Below are 18,237 nucleotides of genomic sequence, written 5' to 3'. Positions count from 1 at the left end.
TTTGTATTTCATATATCAAAATATTAATAGTGAATAATAATAAATTATTTGTTATATTTTTTATTGCAATATTAACGATTTTGAATATTATTTAAATGATTTTTTACTTTACTATATCATATTTAAAATAGATATTTTATTTCTCAAAAATATTTTTTAATAATAATATTAAATATTTAAATCTTAAAATAAACTTTTAAAAAGTACTTATAAAAAATAATGCTAAACTACCCTTTAATCAAGTTTGTCTCCAAGTTTCTACCCCTCATCTCCTATAATCTTCTCATAACATTTTTTAATATTAGAACACACAAAAAGTTAAGTTTTTGTTTTTTTTTCTTAAAAATAAGGATAATAAATCATCTAATAAATTTTCCAGATAAATATTTTTATTGCATTGGACTAATATAATTATAGCTAGTAAATCTGAAAATAATTATAATCATATCTATACTTCAATTTCGTGCGATAAATCAAATCACACGAATTAGTATTTGGTATATTAACAATTTTTTTATTCCACAAATAATCTTAAAAAATTATCATGTGTTTTTTTTCTAAATATTTATTATTTTTAATATTTTATTATACTTTTATAATATACTTGTCAAAACCCCTTATCCCTACTGAAGCCTAAAAATCTTCACTAACACTATATCAAATATTATATATATAGTCCGCTATTTAATTGATCTTTTCTCTCTCTTAAAAGACAATCACTCCTTAAAAAAAATCTCCCCTTCCAAAAATCACATTTATCTTAAAATTTTGTTAATTCTTTTAGGCTTAAAAAAGGTTAATAATAAGTCATCTCTATTTTTAAAATTACTATTATCTTAAAAATATTATTTTTTAAATTTCACTCTCATAATTATGACATAATCTAGTACGGTATAATTTTGAATATTTATATTTACTTTTGAAAATTTTAACAAAATTATTAAGACGGCCTTATTTCTTTTAAGTAAACTTAATATTAAAAAAAAAAACAAATCGACCAAAATTAACGACTAACGAGGAGGAACACTAAGACCCAATCTAATAGGCTCACCCCATATCTTATTATCCAACATCCCTATTAGACAAAATAGGAACATTACTATCATTCAAAACATCTAAAAATGAAGACGATAAAGTAGACTGTTTAGTGTAATTGGCATGCAATAAGGCTACTTGAGAAAGCGAATGAGTTGTCTTATTAGCTGACTGACGTACCCAATTAAAGGATAAGTGCTAAAACGAATTACTTAGCATTAAACAATCTGAAATAAAACAGTCGAACTTTGAGTCATCAACAATGGATCGATCCAACGCATGCACCACTAACGCACAATCTGACCCAACGATGATGTGATTGTAATGATTAGATTTCAGCCACAGCAAGGCCTCCCGGATGGTGAAGGCCTCAGCTAACTGAGGCCTAAATGTCACCCTCTCAAATGTCGATAACCCTTTTTATCTAAACACTACGATTGTCTCAAAGAACTTATCCAACCTCAACAGTTGATTCATCTACAAAAAAAACGGCATCAACATTACATTTAAACAGCCCGAAGGAGGTGGTTTCCACCTTGTAGCCTCTGACAATCCCTCTCTCATCCCGACGTCACCCCCATCCTCCATCCCGAGGCAGTTAGGACTCAACTGTTGAATAATCAGCATTTTGTAAGTATCCGCTCTTGAATGAAACAATTGACGTTACAAAGGACCCGAGATGGTGGAAGCTCATGATGTTGCTATAAAGATAAGTTCCTATTCGACCAGATTTGCCACAACAACACAAGCCTTTGTCTCTGAACCTCATTGTTCGACATAGAGAGCAATCCCGACAAGAAATTCGACCAAGTAACCCCATCTATAGGTACCATTGTTGTAGTCCAAACAGCTTGTGCCTTACAACAGTGCAACAATGCATGCTCAATGTGCTCTTTCCTATCACCCTTCCTACAAATTTGCGTAACGGTAATACCCTTTCAAGAAGCCAACTTTTTAACCAGAAGAAAAGAATGTTAACAGTGGCAAAGAAACTCATTCACATGTGGAAGGATACGCAAATGCCATATCTATTGCCCCAGCCTATCCTAAATTAAAACATTCATGTTTGAATACAAGTTCATTGCTAATATATTACCCGACTTTACACTATATTGTCCATTAAGAGCAAAGAGCCATATAAGTTTATCTAGGTGATGATGATTGAGACTAACTAGGATCTATTATATCTGTTCACAATCACTTCACGAAAACACACATTCAATCAATGGTCTATTCCAAGAACACCCATCCACATTAAGCAAATCAAAAACTCAAATATCTTCTATACCAAGTAATAGAAGCGGATCAACATAAAAATATCATCATTAATAAGCCTCGAATCATGATAAACTCCAATATCACACCCATTACCAACTTTCCATTGAATTCCGTTATGTACAAGATGATGTGTAACCATTAAACTTTTTCGAATAAAAGATTAATTGGTAACGTCATCAGTTTCAAAAAGACTACAGCTTGAAAAATATTTAGCCTTAAGGAAACGACTAACTAAACTATTTGGATTTGAAACCAATCTCACAACTTGCTTTCCTAGTAACGCCAAGGTTAAACCATGAAAGTCTATAAATCCCATGCCACCCCACTTCATAGGGACGCATAAATGATCCGACGTCGCCCAGTGAACTCCTTTACGACAATTCCAACTAGAACCCCACCAGAACAAGTTCAACATTCTATGCAACTTAGCACATGAAGGCATAGGCAACAAAAACATACTCATGTTATACACGGGAACACATTGAGCAACATTCTTTATCAAGACCTTTTTACCTACCCAAGACAATAGCTTATTCTACCAATGAAAAATGCATTTACTAAGACGCTCCTTGATCAAAGCAAAGACTTGCCGCTTGTTATGACCCACCAACGAAAGAAGCTCGAGATAACGCCCATGATCAATAGGGCTATTAATGCCCAACATAGATTTAACCAAATCCTGAATGGTGCCACTAGTGTTTGAACTAAACATGATTCCTGACTTCACAAAGTTAATTGCTAGCCCCGACGTCGCCTCATAGAGTATCTCCTCAGCACTGTACATTTAGAATCAGTGGCCCGGAAGAACAAAAAATTGTCATTTGCAAAAAAAAAAGGTGAGAAATATTGAGACCTCGTCTACAACTAGTATATCATGCAATTCACCTCGTGATTTCGAAGATGGTGTTATTTTTCTCTCTAATAATTGATAAATAAATAAAATCTAAATCGACGAAATATAAATTATTTTGAAAAAAATGTTTTTAAGGGTTAATTCTATAAAAAGTTTTCAAACTATCATCCAAATTTTAAATGAATTCTTAAACTTTAAAATATTATAATTGAATCCTTAAAATATCAAGATTGTATCAATTAAATCTAAGTCTAATTATTAATTTATGTATTAAATGCTACAATGAAGCACATTTAAAACACAAATTAATTTCTGCTCATCTTATAAACAATTTGAATCCAAAATATGAAAAAAGGTGTATCATTAAAATTTAAAAGGATTTATTTTATTTTATTTCTCAAGATATCTACTAAAGCGAACCCAATAATTAGTCCTTCGTATTTTGTAAACCCGTTAAGGGGTAGATGCTAAAAATATTTGTTTTAACACATTAAATTATATAGTAATACATGTATTTAAAATTTAATCAATGTATTTTAAATGTAAAGTGGACTTAAAAATTTTGATTAATATAATATTGATTATTAAATGATTAATATAATTTAGCCAGTTAACCCTGTTAAGCGTACACAACAAAAATATAATAGCTTAGTCACCGCTTTAGATATCTGCGTCCCGATTTGTCTCATTTCCAGTTAACAACGTGCTCCACGACAGCCAAATACTATGTGGCTCTTTCCTCCCTTAAAGTCAATCATTACTCATCACTCATTAACCAAAGCGGCCAACCCCCCCCGACACGCACTCGGTAACAAGGCATCTCCTTTCCCCTCTTCTTCCTCCACTGTCCTCTTTCGCTGCCTAACCTAAACAAAGCAATGGCTTTCCTTCCGCCCATCACCACTTTCGCAGCCGCCCTCCTCCTCTTCCTCCACACCCCACTCGCCACGTCATCCCCCCTCAACCTTACTGGCGACTCCCTTTCACCCTACGAAGTCCTCCAAGGCTACAACTTCCCCGTTGGGCTTCTCCCACAAGGCGTCTTAAAGTACGATTTAGATGAATCCACCGGTCGGTTCCATGCCTACTTAGAGGGTTCGTGTAGCTTCTCACTGGAAGGGTCTTATCAACTCAAATACAAATCCACGATCAGCGGGATCATCTCCAACAACAGGCTCAAAAACCTGAGTGGAATCAGTGTCAAGGTCCTGTTTTTATGGCTCAACATCGTGGAGGTTGTTAGAGATGAAGATGAGCTGGAATTTTCGGTGGGGATTGCATCTGCTAGCTTTCCTATTGACAATTTTTACGAGTGCCCACAGTGCGGCTGCGGATTGGAGTGCGTTGATAGTAAGGGGCAAGTAAGCAAACTTAGAAATAAGTCTTCTTTTTCTTCAATTTAGAGGAATTTGTGGGGGTAGAATAAATTAACTGCGGAGGTTCATGAAAACGATTTGGATGAACCTTGGGTTAAATTGAATTGGGTTTTTAGTTAATATATCGAAATTGATGGACTCAACTTTTTTAATGGGTTTAGACCTTGAACTCATATTTATTTGTTGCTGTTTTTGTGGTTGGTATTGGTTTCATCCTTTAAATGCTTGGTTTAGGGAAGAACTGATCAACCACACGTTAGTGATATGAGCAAGATAATTTAGAATAGGTTAAAACATTAGTGCGACATTTCTTAATGCTATGAGCCAGATAGTTTAGAATGCTAAGACCATGTTAAACAGATCCCCATCCTGTTATTCTGCATTTTACCATGGAAGTTATTCACAAGATCATGTACTCTAAACAATTTCGGAAGACTGAATTCCTGTAACTATTAAGCTATGTTGATCAGATTCGTGGCTAAGCATCAAATTTCGGGTATGAGTACAACACAGGCAGGCTGATGTTTTTCTAGCCTTTTTTCAGATATATATACTTCTAGGTTGATCTTAGTATTCGTATGTATCTGATATTTCAAGAAAAATGAAGAGTTGGAATGAGGTAAAGAGGGCAGAATGGAGGACTACAGCAGAGATCGCAATAGCAAATGTTGTGGGAACTGAAGTAGTAATTGAGGACTAGGGATTAAGTAATATGTGGAAGTGAGAATTGTAATCAGAGCTTAGAATCACTATCCAAACTCGTTAAAACTTTTGAAGTGCTATTTTGAGACTATCTATATGAACTTCACACTATGGAACTATAGGAAAGATCTTTGTTACGCAGAAAACTTCAATGGGAAAAATTGTCTTTTAAGTTGCTTGCTATGAAGTTTTTTATTGCCTAGAAAATTCTCTTAGCTTCAATATCTATAGAAGACTGCAGATCTTAAGTAGTGATAGTTATATAATGGTCTGCTTATGTGATCAGGGTACTGATCACTTGATTGTTAAAGCTTTGCCAGGTTCGAAATATATAACTGGTTGAGGTGAGCCCTATTGGGAGTTGTGTTACTTGCTGCATTCAAGTGAAAATGAGTGGTAGGATGTCATTTTATGAGCATTTGAAGCTGTCAAACCTGGTGCAGTAATTGACGATGGTCTTTGTTCGTATAAAGCTACTCTTGGGTTTAGGATTGTCGATGTTGAGGTTCAATTCAGTAGATGCCCCAGAAACCATGTCCAGGCTATTTGTGTGTTGACACTTGATGTCTTTCTCCATTTTCAACCAGCTCTGAGAGAGGATTGTAGGTGACAGGGTCAATGCCTCTCTGTGCCTAAGCTTCCTCTTTAAGCAAGAGTTCCCATTAGATTTTTAATTTCATTGTCGGTTGTTGGCAATTATATAGCTGCCTGCATATCATCAATGGCCCACTTCACCAGGCCCAAAGCTTGCCGGAATCTAACGTCAGGGGAGCAGAAGAGCAACAAGGGTTAGTTGAATTGGAAGAAAAAAAATTAAAAAAATAAATAAAGATATTACGTAATAAGAAAATTTTTTTAAAACAAAACTGAATCATAATTTAAATGTGGCATTTGGAAAAAACCAAAAAAAAAACCTTTAATTTTTAAATGAGATTTTGGTGATAATTTTTCATTTAAACCTTAAAAAGTCTTATTTAGATGTAATAGGGAAAGATGAGTAAATAATGGGAGGTCGCTGACTGGAGATTGTCATCTTGAATTATTTTATAACTACAAAATATCTCACATTATCATTGTGATAATGCTGCCTTGAAAGTGGAGGTTCAATTTTTATCCATTTCAAAGTATTGGATTTTATTCAGCATATCCAAATTGGATATAAGATCTAAGGCGGAATATTAGAAATTAATGAGTTTAACAAGTATGCTATGCCAAAAATAGGGTCTTCTTCCTTGGCCGCAAAAACAGACACTGCCTTTTAGCTGTTAAACCATTAACTCCGAATACTTCCTTAAATCCAATATCAATTAGTACTCCTAGTCTAAGTTTAATTTCTATTGTGCAGGATCAATGTATGGCAAGCACAGAACATACTTTTAAACTCACGGGGGATTTTTTTTTAAAGATTGACCTATGTTGATCAGAAAGAGAACATGAAATATTTAGAAAGACTCTTTAAAACACACTGGTATTTTTATTTAGAAGCTATTTGATTTTTACAACTGAAAATTGCTTTCCCTTACATATAGGAAAAATCTGGAGGAGTTTTCCAAGACTTATCCCTTAGACACATTTACAGACAAACATGATAAGGAGGAATCTCCTTTACATAACAAACAAATTTATTTTTATGACTCATATAACAAACAAACTTACTTTTTTAACTCGTACCTTTTTATAACAAAAAAAACTTACTTTTATGACTCATATAACAAACAAACTTACTTTTATGACTCATACAAAATAGTGAAACATCTAATCACTTTCATAGTCTATACTAACATCAGAAGTGAGGTTCAGTTCTTCTATTATATTTGCTTTTTCTTCTTTAGCTCTGTAGCACTTTATCTCCATCGGTTCAATCTTTTGTTCAAGACCATCACGCGAGCTGTCAAGATTGTTTTCTAATTCCATAGGTGATGTCTTTTCCTGCGAATTAGTCCAAGTTGGCGTGTTTTCTCTTGCACTGCTAGAAAACCATGGATAGTCTGGTGACCATTCTTTTAGATATGGCATATTTGACTGGTAGTCTTCTAATGCCTTCTTCAACTGTTCTTGATAAGGTGTCGGTGGTTTAATCCTTATGTCCCATGGTGCTAATGTATCTCTTGGAGGCCATATATCTGTTGGAATAAATCTATTTACCTGACACAAACATTTTTGTAAATCCTTATAATTATAAGGATTTGAACTAACTTCTGAAAAATATATTTTATGTATCCAAGCATTAGAAAATGACCCTAATTGTGTTGTTGAACCATTCTACATAAAGTACTAAGGTTTGTAAAAGATAATCAATATATATTGTGCCCTGGTATCTTTGAGCTGCTCTTTCATGAAAGGATAAAACCATTTAAAAAATGGCTAAATTTTTCATCTCCGGACTAATTTCATCTTGGGCAGCCATAGTCGGAAAATATATATATTCAATGAAGAATTTTATCCCAATATGAAACAGGTGTGTCAAATACCATATCATCCATTTTAATTCATCAGGGAATTCAGTGAATTGAATTTTAAGTGGATGAATGAATGGATATTTTGGGTGAAGTCCCAATGGTTTGAGAATCAATCTGCCAAAATCTCGAAAGATACTAAGCTGATAAGAAAGCATCATATTTCTGGCCTCTTTGTGGAATTTTTTTTTCATGATTAAATTCAACACTTCTGTAGGATGTTCTGGATGAGAATTTGAAAGTTAAGGTGTAGAAAAAGAAGAAGGTGGGGGTTGAGTTTTTTTGGATTTTGATGATGAATATTTTATTATGAAATTTTCAAATGGTCTTGATAGAATATCAGCAAGAAAATTAGTTTTCCCTTTAATGTGTTTAACATCAAAAGAATATTTGGAAAACCATTCTGACCATCTGAGCAGTTGAGGATGGGGTATATCCTTTTGTTTGAATTTTAACATTTTAGGAAATGAGGACATGTCCATTTCAACAAGAAAGTGAGTTTCTATAAGATGAAATTTAAATTTAGATATACCTTTATTTACTGTAAGGATTTTTTTGAAAGTGGAGTGGTAATAAATTTCAGCATTGGTGAATCTTCCACTTTTATACCCATACAATTGTTTTTTACCATTTCTTTCTTCAAAAGTACAGCTCCCCAATATTTATCACTTGCGTCTGTCTATAAGATTTTTTTGCCATCTGATGGAATTTGCAAAGGTGGCAAATTTTGTAGTTCTTCTTTCAACTTTTTGACCGCTTGGGTTTGTCTAGCATTTCATGGAGGAGAATTTTTTTTAACATTTTTCTTAAAGGATTTGTAAACTTAGAGATTTTTAGAATAAAATTTCTGAGGTAATTTATAATTCCTAAGAATTGTCGAACTTGTTTCTTGGATAGATTTTCATCTGGAAATTTTATTCAATTCTTTTGCAATGTGTTTACCAGGATGATATTTTCCATCTTTAAGGTTCATACCAATAAATTCTATTTCTTCTCTATCGATCTGCATTTTTCTTTCTGAGAGCATGATTTCATATTGGAAGACTATCTACTTGAATTGAGCCAAAAGATTGGCATATTGTTCTTGATCTGGGCTGTAAAGCAGGATGTCATCTATATAAATCATGGCTTGATCCATAATAGGCTGAAAGATCTTTATCATGGCCTTCTAAAATAGTGATGGAGCAGTTTTAAGCCCAAAAGGCATTACTGTCTACTAAAAATGTTTATTTGAGATGTAGAAACCTGTCTTAGACCTGTCTTCTGGGTCGATACCTAGTTGCCAAAATCCTACTTTCAGATCAAACTTGGAGAAAACTTTTGCCTTTGCTAGACTGAAGAATAATGAATTTCTGTTGGGCAAAGGAAACTTATCGTCTTGAACGAAATGATTAAGAGGCTGGTAATTAATTACTAGTCTCAATTTTCCTCTTACTTGTTCTGATCTCTTGTTGACATAAAAAGCTTCACATGACCATTGTGAATTTGAGACTTCAATCAATCCTTGTTGTTGTAACTGCTGACATTCTTCCTCTGCTAGTTTTTGATGTTCTGGATTCATTCCAGTATGACTAGCTCTGGTAGGATTGATATCTTTGTTCCTTTTAAAATGAAGTTTGATAAAAAAATTCATAATTTTTCCACAATAGATTTTCACATTTCTGAAGAAATTCTTCAGGCAAAATTCTTAATTGTTTATACCTTAGTCCTTCAGGCAAAATTCTTAATTGTTTGTCTTTTGTATAGAGATCAAAACAACAACAAGATTTTTACCTAGGAGTTTTGACACTAAAATTGTTGTAGTAACAACACATCTTGGGAAAAACTGGATTTTAATGGGTTTGCTCATCAAGTGTGTTGTAAAATATTGTGTCTGCTGTAAAGTTGAAGTAACGAAGGTGTGGTTTCCACCATTTTTGTGGCAAAATTTCTGGATTCATGATTGTTTCTAGTGCTCTAGTATCAATAAAAGCAGTAACAGTAATAGGCTTATTGTATTTATCAAGATAGATTGAAACTGGAATATAAGAAACATAAATCTAGGTTGTTGAAAGTATTTGAGTCTACATCATGTATATCTCACTTGATGAAAATTCAGAGTCACTATATTCAAAACTGTGAATTGCACATAGTGATTGCTCATTTGGCTCCTCATCAATAGAAAATAGAGACTCAAGATTATCATCTTTGTCGATCTTTATTTCAGATTCTTGTCGTATCTGCTGTATCATTTTTGCTCTTTTTTCTATTACTGGGGCATGATTTTGCAAAATGTTCTTTTTGATTGCAGATATAACAACAGATTGATTTAGTTCCTTTGGAAGACCTTTTTTTCTTTAAAAATCTATATTTGGATTTTTTCTTTCTGAATGATTTTGGAGATTTAAAGATATTTTTTTCTAAAATGCTTCTTTTTTCTAGTGAGGCAGTAGCAAGATCTATCTTTTCCACACTTGATTTTGAGATAAAAATCATCACAGGCTTTGTCTAATATTCTGTCACCATGAAGATAATCCTTAAAGACTTTTCTTCTATTGCACAAGTTTTCAAGAGTTATATATATTTCTTGCTGAATTTCTTTCGTGCTTAAATTAAGAATATTTTTACCCTGCCTGTGTAAATTCTGATTAACTGCAACTTGAAGCGAATCAGGAATAGATGCAAGGACTGCTTGTTTGAGGCTTTGATCCAATTCGAGCGTACAAAAGCGTTTAGTCATTGCATAAAAATGCCTTGACAAATCTCTTTTGCTATATGAACATCTTCTGTTGAAGAATTCTCTTCTTTTTAGAGTTAACAGATCTTCAGGACTTCCAATAAAGTGATTATGAATAATTTTGATTCCTTGCGATAGATCTGTTATCACTAAAAATTACATTTGATCCCCTTGTCTTATGGAATTCCACCAGTCTCTTAACATCTTAGTAAATTTAGAGACAAACTCTACTAGGATGTTGTAATTACTTTCTTTAGTTAACTTTCTGGTTTCCAACCAAGCATGGAATTCCTGTAGTCTTTCTGGTCATCTATTTGCTGGAATGTCATCTAATGTAAATATTATTTTTCCACCTGAAATGTGAAGTGGAGGTTTTGTGTTTGAAGATTATGACGCTGCTTCATTCATTTCTTCATCTAACATTTCAATCTTTACTTCTGATTGTGTTGTGGCCATTACTTGTAGAACAATATCAGAAATATCATTTGAAGATTCAAAATCTTTTGAAATAGATTCTGATGAAGATGATTCTTCAATAAGAGATTCTTCAATAGGAGATTCTTCAAATTCTTGTAAAACAGATATTTTTGGAAGCATTTTTTGGTTGTAATCCTTCAAAAAATTTGATAAAGGATTATTATCAGAAAAGTTTTCTTTCTAAATCATCAATGATTTTGACACGTCAGGGTGGAAAGGATATTTTTTTGTATTTTCTTCTTCAACAAGTTTTTTCCCCAAAGCCTTTTCTTTTTATTTTTTTCTTTCTTCTGCCTCCTTTATTTCTACTTCTTTTTTAGCCTTGATCTGTAAAAACAGATCATAAGTACTGAGTTTATTCTTTTCTTCAAGAAGAGGGAAAATTATTCTTTGGTTTTTGGATGATAGAAGAGTATCCAATTGTCTTATTGAAGGAAATAGTTCAGTACCATTCTCAGAAGGACTAGGAGGTGGTATTTTTCCTTTTTTTGCAATATCCGAATCTGATCTTTAAGATTTTATATTTCATTCTCTCTGTGCAAGGTAAGAGAAAAAATCTCGACCTGGCGCTGAAGGTTCACTGGAAACTTCTTTTAGTCTTTTTTGGAAAAGCTGAATAAGATCTTTTATCATCTTTGAATTTTCATCAACTTTGGAGATTTTTGAATCAATTTGATTAACTTTCAAGTCTATTTTTCTTAAAACAGAATTTTGAGCCAAAGCATTTTCTGTCTGCCACTTAAGAGTAGCTTCTGCTGCCACTATTTTGGTTGGTTTTCCTTTTGGATCTGCTTGTAACTTAGAAAAAAATTTTGGACCATAAATATACTTCTTGTTAGAAAATTCTACAAGAAGAGGAAAGTCTTGATCATAGGATGATGCTGGCTGATACATGAATACTTCTTGACGTATCTGAGATAGAATTTAAGTTTGGACTTGTTGGGAAGAAGATTGGATCTGATTTTTTTAACCCATTTATTGATCTTTTTATAACATGGCTACTTTAAAGGTTTGACCAACCATTTTTGTTGGTCTTGAAGATCTTTCTTTGGTGGTGGAGCTGGTGAGGGAGACTGTTGTTTAGCTTCTGGCGATTTTTTCAGCTTATCTACAAAATAATCAACAAGATAAACAAATTTTCCATTATCCTCTCCCAGAGGACCAATATTTGGATCACCATTTATCCACTTTTTGTAAAACTCAAACTATGTTGATTTCTTGTGAGATTTTTTTCTTGTGGGGCTTGTAAGCTTCATTATCCATGCTTGCAACCCATTCTTCAAAGTTTAGCTCATGGCATAATTCACAGGAACACATAAGATCCCATAGACAATGTCTTATACTAAGATCTTTAAAAAAATATAGAGGTTTTCTATCTGTTTGAAAACTCTCTATAAGAGCTGACTCTAGTCCTAAAATTTTAAATTGAAAAGGTTGTATCATCAACTGTGTTAGGAAAATTGGTGGTGTAGGCTAAGATCGTAGATAACTGTGATCAAATCGAACTTCATTTGTTCTATCTAATTTAGTGATGATCAGACTTTTAGTTGATCTGATAGGTTAATCATTATCATGTTGGTGGATTTACTCATAGTTTGTTACCCACTTTTCTGGAAAAGTTTTAACAACTCTTGCTTAGGTATTTGTTGTGGTACATACACACAGTGATGCTCTTCTCTGGTATTAACAGAAATGAGAAGAGAATCTTCAAAACCATGATTTGATAGCTTATAGGCATGCTCTTGAACCCTGTACACTATCTGATAGTGAAGGGTAGCTGTAACTGCCGATTCAACCATTTCGGCACCAATAACCTGGATCTGAACTTTTAAGGCATCCAACAAGTTTGTATCTTGAAGGGACATGGCAAAGTTAATAAATAAAGTTACCATCGCCATTCCTGAACTCAGAGTGGCTTCAACTGTCCCAATACAGACGCCTTGATATCTTTTATACATGTAATCTAACAGAACAATCCTAGAAACAAATAGTTTCCCAGATGTTACATGATAATTGAGAGCTAATCTGACTGCACCAAAATGGATATGTGAATATCCATGTTGAATCCAATCCTGTGGGACATTTGAAGGAATCTCAAGAGTGACAAATTGTTCTTCTTGACCTCCATAAATCAGATACTTGTCAAACTTTGAGGACTTGACATCATCTCGAACATTCTTATGACTGGTACTGATTAATGACTTTATACTCTTTATTAGGAAAAACTAGGTTTTTGATAGGTAGAGTATGGATTTACAAGTGGCAAGTCCGTGGCTTGAACTTTTTCTTCCTCTGTGAAGTAGGTTACCTCATACAATGAGGATATTTTCTTCACAGAATGAGATTTTAAAGGGAAAGAAGGTAAGGAAATTGGTGCTTTTGAAGTAGAAAGTCTAGAATTCATTTCTTTCAGGCTCTATTTTTTACATAGCATACTTATTAAACTCATTAAATTCTAATATTTCAGCCTTAAATTTTGAATCCAATTTGGTATCTGAGCCAGTTCTCCAAGATTTTCTTTTATTGAAAATCCTAGTTGAAAAGGAAGAGATTTCTTACACTAATGAATTCTAGACTTTCTACTTCAAAAGCACCAATTTCCTTACCTTCTTTCCCTTTAAAATCTTATTCTGCGAAGAAAATATCCTAATTGTATAAGGTAACTTACTTCATAGAGGAAGAAAAAGTTTAAGCCACAGACTTGCCACTTGTAAATCCATACTCTACCTATCGAAAACCTAGTTTTTCCCCAATAAAGAGTTTAAAGTCATTAATCAGTACCAGTCGTAAGAATGTTTGAGAGTATGTCCAATCCTCAAAGTTTGACAAGCATCTGATTTATGGAGGTTAGGAAGAACAATTTGTCACTCTTGAGGTTCCTTCAAAGTTCCACAAGATTAGATTTAACATGGATATTCACATATCCATTTTGGTGCAGTCAGATTAGCTCTCAATTATCATGGAACATCTGGAAAACTAGTTGTTTCCAGGATTGCTCTTTTAGATTCCAAGTATAAAAGATATCAGGACGCCTGTATTGGGACAGTTGAAGCCACTCTGAGTTCAGGAATAGCAATGGTAAATTTATTTCCTAACTTTACCATGTCCCTTCAAGATCCAAGCTTGTTGGATGCCTTAAAAGTTCAAATCCAGATTATTGGTGCTGAAATGGTTGAATCAGCAATTACAACAACCCTACAGTATCAGATAGTATACAGGGTTCAAGATTATGCCTTTAAGCTATCAAATCATGGTTCTGAAGATTCTCTTCTCATTTCTGTTAATACCAAAGAAGAGCCTCACTATGTGCATGCACCAAAACAAATATCCAAGCAAGAGTTGAAACTTTTGCCAGAAAAGTGCGTAACAAACTATGAGCAAATCCACCAACATGGTCATAATCAACCTATTAGATCAAATAAAAGTCAGATCATCACTAAATCAGGTGGAACAAGTGAAGTTCGATTTCATCGCAGTCATCTGCGATCTCAGCCTACACCGCAAATTTTCCCAACACAGTTGATGATGCAACGTTTTCAATTTAAAAGTCCAGGACCAGAGTCAGCTCTTATAGAGAGTTTTCAAATAGATGGAAAACCTCTATATTATCTTAAAGATCCTATTACAGGACATTGTTCGTGGGATCTTATGTGTTCTTGTGAATTATGCCATGAGCTAAACTTTGAGGAATAGGTTACAAGCATGGATAATGAAGCTTACAAGCCCCACAAGAAAAAATCTAACAAGAAATCAACAAGTCTGAGTTTTACAAACGGTGGATAAATGGTGATCCAAATATTGGTCCTCTGGGAGAGGATAATGGAAAATTTGTTTATATTGCTGATTATTCTATAGATAAGCTGAAAAAATCGCCAGAAGTTGAACAACAGTTTTCCTCACCAGCTCCACCACCAAAGAAAGATCCTCAAGACCAACAAAAATGGTTGGTCAAGCCTTTAAAGCAGCCATGTTATAAAAAGATCAATAAATGGGTTCAAAATCAGATCTAATCTTGTTCCCAACAAGTGCAGACTTCAATTCCATCTCAGATAAGTCAAAAAGTATGCATGTATCAGCCAGCATCTTCCTATGATCAAGACTTTCCTTCTCTTGCAGAATTTTCTAACAAGGAGTATATTCATGCTTCAAAAATTCCTATAAAGTTATAAGCAGATCCAGAAGGAAAACAAACTATAATGGCGGCAGGAGATGTAACACTCTTAACCTGTATCTATCGTCGAATTAGGGTTACGAGGTATTACCGAACAAAACATAGTTCATCACGATCATTTATTAAAATTCATGCACAAAAATTATTATGATTTCTTTACAATAGTTATCGAATTCAATTAGCAACCATACACTCATTCATATAAGTTAAGTTCATATATATATATATATTTAAAGCACATAACCAATTAATTCAAACATGCATTACTAATCATATTACAAATACGAACCATGCAATAAAGTCATACTACACGTGCTTTATAAATCCAACAGCTGAATCATATGATCAACTATCAAGGCATTTGAATAATCAAATTTTTAATAAGCTTATTGCATTGCGTTTTCATATACCAGGTATATAAATATAAATATCACAACACTTAATAGTATACATTTACCTCATTGGCTAAATATCACACATCTCAATTTAAGAGCTTTTGCACATGCTCATATTTATCAAAATAAAACATAATACACGGCCTAATATTCATTCACATATAAAACATTAGATAACATTACAACATAGTCAAACATTACTTTTAATGCTACCATATCATGCGTATATCTCCCTAAAACATTTTAAATGGCATTTTCGAACAAGAACATTTTCTTTCAACTATCTTATTAATGCAGCACATTAATTTTCCAATTTCATTCTTCAGCAACTTAATTTGGCATCAATTCAGACATCATTAATTCACAAATATTCAGACAGTAGTAACAACATTTGGACAACATTGATTTGTACAAAAATGGACAGTAATTAAGCACCAATTTGGACAGCATTGATTTGTACAAAAATAGACAACAATTAAGCACCAATTTGGACAACATTAATAAGCTAAAAAATGGACAGCACCTTATCATCACACAAACCGAATTGCCACAATCCATCACACAAAATATACCATATAACATACTTCCAAAATGAGTTAATTATACGGCCTAATATACACAAACATTAACATCATTATCAAGCCATTTTCGCACGGGTACCTATATACATATCAAAATAAACCATATCAAAACTAGCTTATACATGCCATAAGTCGAAAGTACAAACTATTAAAGTACCGAAATAACAATCGATAGTGTGACGATGTTTCTAGATGATCCCTTCCATAAGCTTATTCATATACTTATAAGCAAAGCCTTAACCTTTTCTTTTTGAACTTCCTACTTACATGTACATACCTGTACAAATTTATAACGAACTCATACCTTCTTGTAACACTATCGAATACTCAATATTTCACACTGTAACACCCCAAATCCGGCCTAGACGTTATGATCGAATCTAACGACATCACAAGGTAGTGCCTTTTGAAAAATATGTCGTCGCTAAATCCCCTTTTCTATTTAACCATTTTTTCATTATCTTATGTTAATTTCAAATCGTTTCGTTCGTTTCCAAAACATTATTCATTTACAGATCGGTATTCAATTTCAAAAAAAATTCTTATTGCAGAAGCTTTTAAACAGTTTGCATATTCGTGGTATTTTTGATAAAACATTAATTTCATTTGAAAATCTAAGTTTTACCTAACACTAGCAAATTTAAATCATAAAACCGTATAAAATCCAAATTTTAAACCAAAATTCGTAAATGCCATAATTACAGCAAATTACTCCCAAATAAAAGTAAAATCATAAATATGTAGTAAACAGTGTAAAAGAATTCGTGTGGCCACCACTGAGTCCTCCGCTGCACCGATCTGCCTATATCTTGGGATTACCTATAGAGATTAAACAGAATGGGTGAGTTTACGTAAACTCAGTGTGTAATCCTCATACAAATGAACAGACAGTAAACAAATAATCACAGTTTGGGCTTAAGCCCTTTTCAGTATTAGTATCAGTCCAGTTTGGGCCTTAGCCTATCTCAGAACAAAAATAGTCATGCAGTAGGGATTTAGCCCATCACAGTATCAGTAGTAGTAATACATATGCAAACACAAAATTTCTACCCATCCAGCCTCTACACACCATTTCCGTCCAACCCTACACTCCATGTGGGGATATAACCAACCCACCCATCCCTACACTTCAAGTAGTACCGAATGCGGCACTAGACAGTAGTTTGCAACTGAGCTGCCAGTAAATGAGGCTCGAGGCGTTTCAGTACACTTCCTCCGAACATTATAATCCCCTAACCCAATGCAAAACAATATACAGATATGACATGCTATAACATAATATCATGCATGTAAACAGGGCATCAAATCAGTGGGACATCATCAGGCTTAATCATATCAGTCATACAGTCATTTCAGTAAATTAGGGGTCTAGGTAAACTTACCGATGCTGCAGTAGGTTCATAGTCGACTTGGGCAACTCGTACAACCTTATCAGTCAAACAATAAAAATGGGGCTACAAACCCATGATGTTCGCCCGTGTGGGCTCACAAGCCTGCGTGACCCACATGACCCAAATTGTCCTTGGCCTCGTGATCCATTTTAATGTAACCCATGTTAGATAATTATTGATATGTGTTTCCACTATTTACTTATATGATCCTTCAAAGCTATCTACAAGGGTCACTATTACTAAATTATTTGTATCTTAAGCTACAGAATTCTGAATTAAGATCTGTAAATTTTCCCTGAAACTAGACACACATATCTTCTTACCATAAAATTTTTAGAATTTTTGGCTTAGCTAATAAGTACAGTTTTTTCTTTAAAGTTTCCCTTGTTCTGCTGTCTGATAGTTTTGACCTTTTTGCACTAAAAATTAATTATCTCCTCGTACATAATTCGAATGATGTTCTTGTTTGTTTCTATTGAAAACAGGCTCATTTAGGATTTTCAACATATAAATTATAACCCATAATTATTTTTATACAATTTTTAATAATTTTCCAAATTCAGGACAGGTGATTTCAAAATCATTCTGACATTGTCTCACTAAAATTCAAATATCTCATAATATGAAATTCTTTCACCTACTTCGTTTCTTCTATTAGAAGCTAGACTCAAATAACTTTAATCCTATATTTTTTCATCCTCTAATTCGATTTCCACAATTTATGGTGATTTTTCAAAGTTAGTCCATTGCTGCTGCCCAAACAGCAAGCAATTTCGACTTTTCGCTGAATCTCTTATTTTATGTTT

The 18,237-nt window shown here is 33.4% G+C and overlaps 1 protein-coding gene across 1 annotated transcript; it reads left to right on the top strand.

The window, feature by feature from the left end:
- Positions 1 to 3,206: 3,206 nt before the first annotated feature.
- Positions 3,207 to 4,715, top strand: LOC107913782 (uncharacterized). The gene has a single exon (XM_016842416.2). It carries the CDS (start codon positions 4,045 to 4,047, stop codon positions 4,567 to 4,569), a length of 525 nt encoding a protein of 174 aa, XP_016697905.1. The 5' UTR covers positions 3,207 to 4,044; the 3' UTR covers positions 4,570 to 4,715.
- Positions 4,716 to 18,237: the final 13,522 nt, after the last annotated feature.

Source organism: Gossypium hirsutum, chromosome D08 (genome assembly GCF_007990345.1).
Source record: "Gossypium hirsutum isolate 1008001.06 chromosome D08, Gossypium_hirsutum_v2.1, whole genome shotgun sequence".
NCBI lineage: Eukaryota > Viridiplantae > Streptophyta > Magnoliopsida > Malvales > Malvaceae > Gossypium > Gossypium hirsutum.
The sequence above is the reverse complement of the archived record's forward strand: the minus strand, read 5'-3'. Positions and strand labels throughout refer to the sequence as shown.

Bases quoted from the DNA above. Each gene is read 5' to 3' on its own strand.
- LOC107913782 (XM_016842416.2), top strand. From the start codon at position 4,045: ATGGCTTTCCTTCCGCCCATCACCACTTTCGCAGCCGCCCTCCTCCTC.